The following is a 14,762-nucleotide window of genomic DNA, read 5'->3' on the forward strand; positions in this document are numbered from 1 at the left end:
TCCTGTAATTCTCTCTGTCTAAATCAGCAGGATCAATTGATGTTCCAATAGACTAATTTCTTCTCAGTAGAGTATTTGAAAAAGCACACTATGTTTTTTTTGTTCAAGTTGCTCTGGCCAATATAGCAGTCATCTGGGAATTTTGCTGATCATGAAAAAGTCATACATTTTGGTGAACAATGCCATTGTAAACATATTTGAACTGGCACAAGACCTGATTTTTCTAAGTGGATTTTGACAAAAATATAAATAAATAAATAAATGAATAAATAATAATAATAAAAAGGAAATTAATATTTAATGTCAAATAATTGGTCATGTTTTATCTTGCCAACCTAGGGCACCAAGTCCACTGATAATTTCCACTGATGTTTAGAACAAAATACTAAAAATAATAATATCAAATAAAATCAAATGTGCAAGATGCCCGATTGCAGAAATGCGGGATTAATTTCTTCAATTCTTCTGTGAGTTTAAGATAGTAGGTTGATTACTAAGGTAAACTGAGTAGTATTTATCAGGTCATGTGATCTTAATATACAATCTCAATGTAAAATAAATAGGTTTTAGTAGGCTACTACTATGACTTGAGTCTTTGTCTCATGTAAGTGATTTTAAACTTTTTTTTTTTTTTAAACATTACTACTCATTTCTTCACCATGAGGAGAAATTACCTATTGCACCTTTAAACCAGAAAACAGAATACTTGACGAACATTTAGACCTCAATTATTTCATGGAGTAAAAATCGGTCTAAATCTGTCATGTATTGGCAGGGTTGACAGAGTGGTCTGGCTCAGTTTGAGATATGCATCAGTCATTTTCTACCTTTAAATCAGTTCTTCTCATGGTTATCCTTTCGTTCCGTTTGCTGAGCTTTTCTTGGGCTTATCTACATTATTCTGTGCTTTTTTTCCACTGTCTCTGTGTGTGTGTGTGTGTGTGCGTGTGTGTGTGTGTGTTTATCAGTCGCCTTATGTGACACTGCTGACCAGTGCTGACATCACTACTGCTTTCTCAGGAGAAAAAATTGCTCTGCTTTTATAAATGCAAAAAATGCAGCCCACGGGCACAAGAGCAGACGCACAGACACACAAACAGCCAATATGATTCATATAGTGTGACAGATATGGCTTCACACAAGTATAAAGCAGAATTTCTGTTGAAAACTTTCCCCATCTATGTAGATGTTGAAATTATATGGAACATGAATAAAAAAACAATGACAATATATGTCTACACACACACAACATGCAAAATAAGGGCAGAATAAAGTACCTGTATGAAGAAACGGCACGATCGCTCTCTCTTCTGGAGCTGAAAAACACATTATTAAAAACTTACAATAACTCACATACACAAACACAATTACACACATAACATCACAGTGCACATTTAATCATTTGGAGCCCAATAAGAAACAAGGCCTAATTAGCTGGAATAATCTACAATAATTTACTAATGACTAATAAGGAATCGTAATTATATTATGTATCAGAGTAGAATTAGGAACACAATTTATCTGTTACTGAGCTACAGTCACTATGTCGACTCATGAAACTGACACTGTACTCTGAAAACATTTCTACATTCTGGCCAAGGCAATAATACTGTAAACATACAAACAAACAACACTGAGATGTATAAAGTCTGAATGGACCAGAGGTGTCTGACTGCAGATGAGCTGGTGTTTGTGTAATTGATCACTTTAGCTGGATGCAGGTAATAGGAAACTGACAGGCTGCCTGTTTAAAGTTTGTAAAGTGATATTCAGGCACTATAGTGTGTGTGTGTGTGTGTGTGTGTGTGTGTGTGTGTGTGTGTGTGTGTGTGTGTGTGTGTGTGTGTGTGTGTGTGTGTGTGTGTGTGTGTGTGTGTGTGTGTGTGTGTGTGTGTGTGTGTGTGTGTGTGTGTGTGTGTGTGTGTGTGTGTGTGTGTGCGTGTGCGTGTGCGTGTGTGTGTGTGTTAAACTGGTCCAGAGAGAATGAATCACTGCTCTGTTTAGACACATTAAAGGTGACGTGTGTCATTTTATTGACGTTAAAATACTTTCTCCTATAATGCACACAGAATAAAGGGCCGTCTATTGGGGACAACCAGGAACTTTGTTGTGGGCTCTGTGATAAGGTTCACTATAGTAGTAGTTCTCATCTGGTTTTACCTCAGGATCCAGATTTAGCTGGGTCCGAAATAGTTTATTGTACAAAAGTAAACAAAAATGCTCTTAAAACCAAACATATATACAAACTGTATTAATATGATAATAAGCTACAAAGGCGCAACCAGAAGCAAAATAATTAACGAAACATACAGTAGGCTTAATAGGAAAATGTTTGGTTGGAAAATGTCTTAAATTTTAATAGTATCATGCTTTCAAAACAATTTAAAGTGAATTTATGCTTTCAGCATATTTAACGTTGGCATCTTTAACATGCTGTCATCAGTTTAACTTAGCTTTAACAATACTAGGTGAACTTCTACCTGTGTATAATGCTTAATATATAGTAATGTAAGATAATGCAGTGGGGGAATTGAAATTTGTACAATACAACAATACAATTTAAAACTTTTTAAATGTATGTAGTCTCTGACAGAGGATGTGTCTAATAATTATGTGTGTGTGTATATATATATATATATATATATATATATATATATATATATATATATATATATATATATATATATATACACAGCCCGGAATCAATGATTGGATCACTATTGCAGTGATTATTATGTTTCTAGCATGTTATATGTTCTTCTACAGTTCTTCTAACACTAATTGATGGAGTGTATCTTCATCAGGCTCAAATTGTTAAAGAATGGCTGGGAGTAAGCATGAAGAATCATTTACACACATGAATTGGCACCTCTGAGTATAGACTTTAATTCATTGAAAATCTGGAGTAGACTTTACAGGGTGCTCGACTATTGCATTGTCAATCCAAGATCTTGACCAAAAACCAAAACAGCAAGGCTTGTGGGTTGCTCCCGGTCAGCAGTGGTGAGAACCTACTGACAGTGAAGAAGGACAAACCAGTGACAGGCCGTTGGGCTCCCAAGGCTTCTTGATGCACAAGGGCAATGAAGGCTATCCTGTCTGGACCAAACTGACAGAAGGCCTTCTGTGGCACAAGCCACACAACATTTTAATGACGGTTATGGGAGGAATGTGTCACAACACACCCTGATGCACATGGAACTGTGTAGCCGCAGACTGGTTAGAGTGCCCATGATGACCCCTGTCCACAGCCGAAAGCTGTGGCGCGAGCGTCTAAACTGACCTTGGAGCAATGGAAGAAGGTTGCCTGGTTCAAAGACAGGCTGGTGAAGGGAGTGTGATTCTTCTGGGAAGCTCTGGGTCCGGCCATTCATGTGGACATCAATTTGACACATGCCAGATGCCACCTACCTAAACATCACTGCAGACCAGGAACACTCCCCTTTATGGTAATAGTATTGCCTGAAGGCAGTGGCCTCTTTCAGCAGGATGTTGCGCCCTGCAACACTGCACACATTGTTCAGGAATGATTTAAGGAACATGATGAAGAGTTCAAGGTGTTGATCTTAATCTGCTTGAACGTGTGGGATGTACTGGAAGAAGAAGTCTAAATCATTGCAGCTCCACCTTGGACATGAGGGATCTGCTGATAACGTCTTGGTGCCAGATACCACAGGGCACCTTCAGCGGTCTTGTAGAATGCATTCTACAGTGGGTCGGCATTGCTTGTCAGGACGTGGAGGACCAACAGCATTTTTGCATGTTTTGGCTCATCTGTTTATATTTCGGGGCATTAGGTGTCTGGCAGGACTTTTATTGTGTTCATCTTTGCGTATGTGTAGTCCTGTGCAGTCGATGTGTGCATTTTACCACTTTGAAGTATATATATATATATATATATATATATTATTTTTTTTTGTTATTCTTTTATGTTGCGGCTTCTTTTGTTAATTGGAAAAGCTCACCGGGGCTTTATGAGCTTCTTTAATTTGTGTGTCCTTATTTATAAGAGTGTGTGGGTGTGTGTGAGTGCAAGGATTTCTGTCTATCGAGCAGTAGCTGTTTTTAACAGGAAGTTTTCCCATTTGGGCCTTAAAGCCTTTGATCTGTGTACTGCCACAGGTTTACTGCCTAAAACACTGTACTCTGCACAGAATTAGAGCACTGTTCGCTCTCCTGCTCCCTTTCACACAAAACTACGCATGAATACACAGAGCTTTCTCAAAATTAAAGCGCAGCAATGCAATTAACATGCAATAAACGTGTAATAATAGTGTAATTACTACCTACGCAGAGTGTGAGATTTATTAACAGCTTGGATACCTTGTTTAAGCTACGTGCCGCTGTGTCTTTTCCCCCCGGGGTGAGATTTCGCAGCTGTACGTCCAGTAGTTCCACCAGTTGTGCCATGGCTTTGACTGTGGACGGAACATCTCCGGGTCTCAACTCTCCCTTCGTCTGCTCAGCCAATTCCCGTGCTACTATAGCAGCAGTTTCCCCCGATCTCATCTACAGAAAGAGAGAAAGAGAAGTACGTGAGCATATTGATTTTATTCTCTCTGTCCCTTGATGGCAGAATAAGTGGATGAACAAATGGCTTCATAGATTTGTGATTCTGCCCATTTTCTGATTTGCTCTCTGTAGTACAAAGGAAACCATTTCACATTACCATTAAGCTTCAGTCATCATTACACGTTACACACATGCACACTCGCTGCACACACACACGTGCCACCTTATTTCAAGCTTCTGTCACACAATACTTTTGGCTGCACTTCTGTCTTTTCGTTACTTCGCCACAAAGTGAAACAAATTGCAGCTGATCCTGACAGTTGAATTTTGGCTCTTTTTGTTGTACACTAAATTTCCTCTAAGCTGTTTTGCTACAGGCTGCTCTTTGTGATAAGCTTCTGTTAAAAAAGCTTCAGGCCAAATTATGCTTTAAGAATATTTGCTATAGGCATATCGCTCTCTGCTGAATTTTTTAAATAGGCTGATATGCCATTAGCAAATTTCCCATGGTGCCATGTTCTTACTCACTCTTTGAGTGATGTGATTGGTCCACGGTGAGGTGCAGTTGCTCAAATCCGGTCCCTTCGGATCCCAGTAGCCAAGCAAACAATTAAATGTGGCTACACCTGTAAAATAATAATAAAGAAAAACATGAACACAGCATAAAGCACACACACACATTCGCTCAGGCAAATACACATACGCACTAAGAGAGACAAAATGCTGTCAAACTAATCACACACACAAGCAGGGAAAGAGATTTACAAGCAATGCATAATGTGTCAATCAACAGCTGGCAGCTGCCCACATAATGAGGTGGCACTGACAGAACACCTGAACAAACTAAATGCAGTAACAGGAAAAGTTTTTTTAAAGATTAACTCAACATACACAAAGGTAAATATATATCGTTCATAACTATTTACACATTCATAACTATAACTAAATATATCGTTCATGTCTATATACAGTGGCCTGAACAATTATTTGTCATAGTTAAAGGGTTAGTTCACCCAAAAATGAAAATTCTGTCATTAATTACTTACCCTTATGTCATTCGACACCCGTAAGACCTCCGTTCATCTTCGGAACACAAATTACGATATTTTAGTTGAAATCCGATGGCTCAGAAAGGCCTCCATTGGCAGCAATGACATTTCCTCTCTCAAGACCCATTAAAGGTACTAAAGACGTCGTTAAAAAGTCCATCTCACTACAGTGGTTCAACAATCATTTAATGAAGCGGCGAGAATAGTTTTCGTGCGCAAAAAAAAATCTAAATAACAACTTTATTCAACAAGTTCTTGTCTTCCATCTGGGCCTCTGACATGAACTCACGAAGCACCACGACGCATGCGCGAGAATATGACGTAGAGCCGGCGTTCTGTTGAAATCTACATTGATTGTGCTGACATATTTACGAAGGCTGTTTGATGTACAGAATGATCAATGTAGAATTCAACAGCTTAGATATGGCACGTCTTCCTCTGCTTGTAAACAAAGTTCCTCGCTTCGGGCTTTACATCATATTCTTGTGCATGTGTCGTGGTGCTTCGTGAGTTCGCGTCAGAGGCCCAGACGGAAGGCAAGAACTTGTTGAATAAAGTCGTTTTTTTTTTTTTTTCGCACAAAACTATTCCCGTCGCTTCATAAAATGATTGTAGAACCACTGTAGTGAGATGGACTTTTTAACGACGTCTTTAGTACCTTTTATGGGTCTTGAGAGAGGAAATGTCATTGCTGCCAATGGAGGCCTTTCTGAGCCATCGGATTTCAACAAAAATATCTTAATTTGTGTTCCGAAGATTGTTCTTAGGGGTGTCGAACGACATGAAGGTGAGTAATTCATGACAGAATTTTCATTTTTGGGTGAACTAACCCTTTAAAGAGATTTCTCTTTTTATTTATTTTTGTTAACAATTTTATTTCTCTTTCACCAAAAAAAACTATTGTCATTACTCACCCTCTTTTTTATCCAAACCTGGGGTGCGTTTCCTGTACAACGACGTAACTAATTGCTTAAAGGACAACTCCGGTGAAAAATGAACCTAGGGGTAATTAACACATGGTTACCGAGTAGATCGTTTTCTGGGATGCGTTTTCATGAAAATCGAATGTAAAGAGTTTTATCTCTAAAAACAGATTAGCTTTTAACCCTATTATATGGGGCATAGAATAAGTCAAATTAAATCGCTAGTTAATACAACCAACAAGGCTCAAAATAGCCTCACACTAACACAGTAGCAAAATGCACATGCAACCCCTACATGCAAACCGAAGCATTGAGAACTTTGTAAGTGTACAAACAGTTTAATAAGAAGATACTTTATAAAGACAGTACATTACGCGTATACAGACAGGAGCCATCTTGAAAAACAGTCTCGACAAGTCGAGCCACGGTTGAATAATCCGCCATCTCTTTAGTGTGTATCCTTTGGAAGCACTAGTCTCTGTTGCGTTCAGTTTTTTAAAAAAATATTTTTATTTATTTATTTTCTCTGTTGCGTTCAGTGCTTTCTTCCGGAAACAACAGACCATATGAGATTCCAAGTCACAGTTCATCACTTAGCACAGCGTTCGTGGCTCGACTTGTCGAGACTGTTTTCCAAGATGGCTCCTGTCTGTCTTTATAAAGTATCTTCTTATTAAACTGTTTGTACACTTACAAAGTTCTCAATGCTTCGGTTTGCATGTAGGGACCCTCATTATGCTACCATGTTAGTGTGAGGCTATTTTGAGCCTTGTTAGTGGTATTAACTAGCGATTTAATTTGACTTATTCTATGCCCCATATACTAGCGCTATAAGCTAATCTGTTTTTAGAGATAAAACTCTTTACATTCGATTTTCATGAAAACGCATCCCAGAGAACGATCTACTCTGTAACCATGTGTTAATTACCCCAAGGTTCATTTTTCACCGGAGTTGTCCTTTAACTACCATAGTACGATGCATCGTTGAAGAAATCAACTAGCTAATGACGATTGTTTCCTGAAACTGTATTGTCGCAAATTTGTCGTTCAACCACGTTGGTTGATGTCACGCAGGTGGTGGAGTAATAACTTCTTTTAATGAATCCGTTTAAGGTTGAATTAATGCTAGATTTTTTTCTATAAATTATAAACATGGCAAATTTTTCTCACTTATTTTGCTTTATTTTCAGATTCAATCATTGGCTCGTCCTTACGTACTAGAGCACACGCGCACTCTTTAAAAACAGTGCTTTAAATCTCTTGACAAACTAAAAGACATTAAATGACATTTGTATGTATTCTAAATAAAAGATATAGGTTGTACTAAATGTCAGCTTGCTTATTTTGCTCAAGAGAAGGATTTATTAAGTCCACATGTTATGCAAACAAGAAACTATGCTTCTAACCACAGGTCGAGAGCTGTTGTTCCAACCACGCAACTTTGCGATGCTGTTTGCGAACGTTCATTGGAACTATGGTTTCGGGAAACACTGACTCGTTGAACTATTCTGATAACGACGGAACTTGCGACCATAGTTGGCTAACGACGCTTTCAGGAAACGCACCCCTGTATGATGTTCTTTTATTGGTGGAACTCAAAATGAGATGTTTAACAGAAAGCTCTTTTTTCATCAAATGAAAATTAATGGTAACCAACAGGCTACAACAATGACAAAAAGACCATAAAAGTGGTCCATTTGACATGAGGACTGTATTCCAAATCTTATGAAGCCATGTAAGTTATTATAAAGTGATAATCATATCCTCTAGCTCTCAAATCACATTTATGCCTATATGTATTACAATTTTTTGTTATTTTTGTTATTTATGAGCATTACCATTGATTTTTATAAAAAAAAAACAAAAAAAACATTTCTTGTCTTTTATATTCTACAGAAGAAATAAAGTCATACAGGTTTGGAATGAAAGAATGATGCCAGTTCCCATTTTTGGGTACCTTTGAAGGGATAGTTCACCCAAAAATGAAAATGACCCCATGATTTACTCACCCTCAAGCCTAGGTGTATATGACATACTTCTTTCAGACGAATACAATCGGAGTTATATACAAAAATGTCCTAGCTAATCCAAGCTTTATAATAGCAGTAAATGGAAGCCCAAAATTTTAAAGGTCCTGTTCTTCGTGATCCCATTTTTCAAACTTTAGTTAGTGTGTAATGTTGCTGTTAGAGCATAAATAATACCTGTAAAATTATAAAGCTCAAAGTTCAATGCCAAGCGAGATATTTTATTTAACAGAAGTTCCCTTTCAAAGCCTACAGCGAATGGCTAGTTAGGACTACATCCTGGTATTTCCTGCTTTAATTACGTCAGTAGAACAGTTTGTCGACTAACCTCCGCCCACAAGAGTACGCGGAAAAGGGGGCGTGGTCTTGTTGCTCCCGCGTGGATAAGAGGAAGTGTTGCGTTCGGTTGCGTTTGTATAGTTTGTTTGTCGCCATGTCGTCGAGACGCTGTTATTTTCATCCCAGAGTCAAGTCACCTTTGTTTGGCTTTCCCAGGGACGCTGTACTTAGAGATCATTGAGCGCATGCATCTCCGTTATGGTGAGAGGCGTGACCTTTCCGGTAACGTGCGCTCTGCGTGCCCTAAGCTGCTGTCGAATCACAACACGGGAACCGCTGGCACAATCAGAACTCATTACGTATTTCTGAAGGAGGGACTTCATAGAACAGGGAAATCTTTCAAGCCGTTTTGAGGACAGTGAAAACAGCGGTATACAGATAAGTAAATTGTGTGAAAAATACTGTGTTTTTTTACACGCGAAACATGCACACATGTTATATTGCACACTGTAAACACAATCAAAGCTTCAAAAAAACTCGAAAAACGGGACCTTTAAGCCTAAAAATGTTCATCCATCCATTATAAAAGTAATCCACACATCTCCAGGGGGTTAATAAAGGCCTTTCCGAAGCAAATAAATGGGTTTGTGTAAGAAAAATAAGCATATTTAAAACTTTATAAAGTAAAATATCTAGCTTCTGCCAGACCGCCTTCCGTATTCAACTTACAAAGAAAGTGTAATGCCTCTTGCAGTTCAAAATGCTTACGTTACATCTGACGTCATACGTTGCACCAGTTACGTTTTTTTTTGTAAGTTGAATACATTAAGTTTTAAACTTGGATGCTCTTTTTTGAGCTTCAAATTTGTTTTTGTTTTTTTGGCTAATTATAATTCTTGGATTAGTCAGGACATTTTCTTTATATATATACCTCTGATTGTATTCGTCTGAAAGAAGAATGTCATATACACCTGGCGAGTAAATTATGGGATAGTGTTCATTTTGGGGCAATAAATTCTGACAATTTGAATCATGCCTTAAGTGTCCACTTTTTGGCCACTTTTTTTAGGTTAAATAATAAGTTGCTACTGTAACTATTTGTACTGTGGTAATTCCTATTGCTGAACATAATTATAAAGAATTACTAATGATGAGTTTAGCTCTAAACACTGGGATGATAAATTAATTACAGGCTAGAATTACAAATTAATTCTTTCATTCATTTGATCAGCAGCCTTGTTGTAGTGTTGAAGTGTATCAGATCTCTCCAAGAGCGCAACACAGCTAAGCCTAAGCGTTGATTTATTCAATACACATTAAACAAAATAAACCTCCACACACACACTGCCCCTAATAATAGATTAATCACTCTCTTACTAACCTATGGTGCCAGGTGGGCACGGTTGCTTAGCAACCTGTCCCTGGTGGGTCCGTGGCCAGGAGATTTCAGCAGTGAGACGTGGGGCACAATAGTCAACAGCGACCGGAGTCTGCAGGGAGGGAGGTGACCGTGTCAGGGCTTCTGGGAGGATGTTGTTATGGCGGCGAGGTGGAGCCATGGTGGTTGTCGTGGTAGTAGTGAGAGAGGGACGGAGCGTGCCCGTATATGGGCGTGGAGGATTCGTGGAGCTGCGCACTGGAGGAAGTGCATCTGGAAGCAAGACTGAAGAAGGAGGATCTGTAAGAAAGAGAAATAGATTTAACACTTACAATTTATTTACATTTGACATTCATATTTATTTACAATTCTTACAATTTTTAAATATTACACATTTTGTCATAGAAAATATTACAGTTTAAAATCATGTATACATATATATTCTATAATAATTATATTCATTAATAAAAAATCAATAATTCAATCAATTTATTAAATTACACACAAACACACACACACACACACATAATTGACATGTCAATTATCAATTAAAAATACTCTATTTATTTACATTTCACATTCATATTTTTAAAAATTATACATTGTGTCTATACTGCAGTTTAAGCGCAGACATTTGCCCAAAATGTACTGCTAAAACAGAGACATCTTCTATCTCTGTCTCTCTCTAGACATCTCTGCTCTTTCAGGGATGACTGAATGAGTCAGGTTTCTGAAGAGTGTTTGTGTGTGTAAATGTGTGTGTCTTTGTGCCCTGTGCAGCAGTTGGGAGTGTATGTTTTGACAGGCCCGATCCCTGAGTGCAAGGACTTCAGAGAGGCAAAGATAGATGATGTTTAAACGTCATAATTCCCCACTGGCATGCTCTGTTCCTGTCTGTCTCTCTCTCAAACACACAAGCACACACCTGAGGGCCTGAATCAGGCATATAGCAGTCAAATGCATATATGTAACTTTGTTTATTGATATAAAGTGAGAAAGATTCTGTGTCGGAAGCTCAGGATATCACATGACAGGGAGTAAACATCCCTTAAAGCCTGGGCTAGACTAAACTATGCTGTAAGAGTTCTGTCTATAATACATGTGCGTGTGGATAGACACATACTGGCACACACAGAGAGAGAGGCGAAGAGCAAAAACTAAAGAGATAGCTACCCACTCTTTTTTTGTTTCTTTTTGTCTTTTTCCCTGTCTCTCTGTCTGGCCGTGTTTATCTGGAGATGCTCTTGTTGCCGCAGTGACTGCTGGAAAAAAGTACTGAAGTGCACTAAAGGACTGAAGAACACTAGAGGATAGATATGCTACCAGAAGAAAAAAAAACTTTTTTTTTTTTCATTTTCATATTTGTCAGTGAATTGGCCATGGTGATGTACTTTAATAAAAAGTGGATATGAAAAGAATGCACAAATAAATCCCACAAGGCTCTGCTCTAGGACGAATGAAAATATATTTTTACTGTAACTAAAATGTATAACTTTATATTATCTTGATTTTTATATATTGATGTACTGTTTTAGCTCAAAGATGATTTGCACCAGGTGAAGAGGCACCACCATTTTAAACAAACAGCTAAACCCCAGTACTAAAACTAATTAAAAAAACTATAGTTAAAAATAACCTGGGAATGTTTTCTACAGTGTTTTTCCTTAAATTAACAAAAATAATTACATTTAATATTGTTCATGTCTATGAACCATGTTAACAGAACTACACCAAAATGACATGCATTTTTTTACATATATATTTTTACAAAACTTTTTTAATATGCCTATATGAATAGACAAATGAACGAATCAGAACTTTGAAATCGATTTACGGACAGTTTTGGGTGGTAGGGCTGCACAATTAATCGAATTTGTAATCGTGATTATAATTACGGATGCCACAATTATGTAATCGTTCAATAAAGTTTAATCGCAATTACAAAAAAAAAGTCAACTTAGATTATTCTGTGTACTCAATATGTGTTTTTTTCTTTTTCTACAGGTTATCTTAAGTTTTTCCCCCCATTGTTTTTATTTTTATTTTTAGTATAACATTATAATACCATGCATATTTTAACTTTTTTTATTAAAAGAAACCAAACCAATGAACATTTGACTTTTGAGGCTTAATGCTATAGAATAATCGTAATTAATAATCAATTACAATTTCAAGGGAATAATCGACAATTATGATTTTTGTCATAATCGTGCAGCCCTATTGGGTGGGTTTTAGTTCTGTTTCCTAGGGCTATTTCACAATTCCAAGAACGCAAAGAACGGACTTGCGTTCTTGTGGAGACCGGTCTTGCCAGGTAAATTTGAAAGAACAAACGGAAGGAAAGATGCGAGGACAGAGAACGCATCCTTGTGACAATTGAGATGTGCTGCGATCTTGTTACTCAGCTGACCGTTCCAACATATTATTAGTGGCTAATGCACAATAAATACAACATAACATCGCAAACAAATATCACAACCTATTAAAACATTTCTTTCATACTATATTTATTTTCATATTTTTTATATCATTTCATTTTACAGTGTGTATTTGTGAAAATGAGTATGTACATTTAATGTTACCTATGCTTTGTTAATGGTAAGATTCTTTTTAATATGCTAATAGAAATACTGCAGGCTTTTTTTCTGGTCTTTTTTTACTTTCATTTAATTAAGCAAAACAAAACTTTCACAAGCCATCACATATCTGTGAGCTTGCAACGGGAATCTCTCAAGTGAGAATGACAAGTTTAAAGCTTACAGGCTTCCATACATTGACCACCCACATTCTCTCAAGTCTGCATTCAATGCATCATCGACATCAAGAACCCATCCGGGTACTTTTGTGCGTCCTGTGTACTTGCGATCTTGAGTAATGCAATTGAACTTCAGCGGTTTATGATGACGTAGTACGAGAACACAAGGATGCAAGATTGCTTAAGAATGCATATTGAGAAACAGCCCAAGTTTTCAGTTTGTTTCTATGGTTTTCATTAATTTGATTGTCAACTGCACCAGTTATTCATTTTGTTGATTGGTTTGTCTGTGTATTTAAGCTCTGTTTCTTTTAGTTCATTGTCTGTTTACACGGTTGTTCTGCTCATGGTTTTTGAGTGTTTTAAGATCCCTTTTTTAGAGAACATCAACAGCTTATCATGGTGTTGACGCTATGTGGCACTCTTCAGTGTGAGCCGGTGTCTGAGTCACATGAGATGCTAAGCAATTGGCCAAAGATGAAGTCACGTTGATCAAAAGTCTACAAATAACACCTGCGCGAGAGCATCACCATCTCGTCTTCAGAAGTTGCTTTGTCTGTCATTGTGTACAAAACTGTCTGTGTCTGTCTGTTATAGAGCAGGAGTTTGGTCAAAAATGTCAACAAAGAAGTTGGGAGATGTGTTAGATGTGTTTCGCCCTGCCCCTGATCTAGTCCCCGACCTGGGGACGATGGACAAAAGTTTTGTGTTCTTTTTTTGGGAGTTGAGCATGCTCGATCAGCTCTTGAGGGATACTGCAGCAGATACGGCTTCCTTTGGCTTCGGTGGATTGGCATCAAGATGAATCACAAGAAAAGTGTCATGTCCCCAAGTCAGAGAACAGTTTCTCGGGGGTGTCTGGGATTTGACCATGATGTGGGCACAACTGTCACCGGCTCAGGTGGATTCCATTCTCACCAGGGTAGGCAGTCTGAGGTTAGGCCAGGATATTTTCATCCGGCAATGCCAGGTACTGCTTGGGTCTCATGGGTGCCAAAATAATAACATTAGGTTTACTGCACATGAGACCCTTCCAGTGGTGGCTCAATAACAATGAGCTTTATCCCCTATTAAAACCCATGCTTTTGCTTTGGGAATTCCCTCATCTCTCTTGGCACATCAAATGTCTGCAGATGAGGGCTGTGTTTCTAGCATTGAGACACTTTCTTCCAGATCTCAGGGGCTCATGTGTTGGTGTGGACGGACAACACATTGGTAGTCGCCTACATAAATCACCAGGGTGGGCTGTCCACCCACTGCCCCCTCCGGTTCTCTCTCAGTCCTCCAGCTGCTCTGGGGCTGGATGGCATGGTAAAGCCGCCCTTGGTATCTCTCCATGAAGACTCTCTGTGGGAGATTCTGTCCCAGGTTCATGGGACAGTCTTTCCCAGACCAGAGATTTGGAAATTGTGGGTGTGGTCCCTGAGGGGTACAAGCTCATTGATTCTGGTCTCTTTTTCACTGCCCAGTTGGTTAAGTACTAAATTTCACTATAAGAGCGTCTTTCAGCCGGACTGACCCCCAATACCCTGAAGGTGTATGTGGATGCTATTTCTGCTTGCCACAACCACATTGAAGGGGATTTGGTGGGGAAACATGTCCTTTCTTGCACTGTGCTTTATGGCTGAGTCCTATCTACAGACTGCAGGTTCCTTCATGGGATTTTTCTATTGTATTAAAGGGGTTGTCAGATGCTCCCTTCAAACACTTAGAGCAGGAATGGGCAAACTCAGTCCTGTCTGGATTTTGCTCCTGAACTGGTCAGGGTGATATTACACCCTAGGCCAGATTACGTCCTGAATGTGCTTTCATCAGCATTTCATCCTGTTGTTCTTCAAG

At 38.4% G+C, this 14,762-nt stretch overlaps 1 protein-coding gene across 1 annotated transcript in view; it reads right to left on the bottom strand.

The window, feature by feature from the left end:
- Positions 1-14,762, bottom strand: part of adgrl3.1 (adhesion G protein-coupled receptor L3.1) — a 125,246-nt gene that overhangs the window by 40,713 nt on the left and 69,771 nt on the right. The window contains exons 7-10 of the mRNA XM_079812256.1: positions 10,172-10,468; positions 5,041-5,138; positions 4,324-4,509; positions 1,278-1,316 (exon numbers count right to left, since the gene is read on the bottom strand). Of these exons, the coding sequence (XP_079668382.1) occupies positions 1,278-1,316; positions 4,324-4,509; positions 5,041-5,138; positions 10,172-10,468 (620 nt within the window). The remainder of the gene's footprint in view (positions 1-1,277; positions 1,317-4,323; positions 4,510-5,040; positions 5,139-10,171; positions 10,469-14,762) is intronic.

Source organism: Gobio gobio, assembly GCF_949357685.1.
Source record: "Gobio gobio genome assembly, chromosome: 3".
Classification (NCBI taxonomy): domain Eukaryota; kingdom Metazoa; phylum Chordata; class Actinopteri; order Cypriniformes; family Gobionidae; genus Gobio; species Gobio gobio.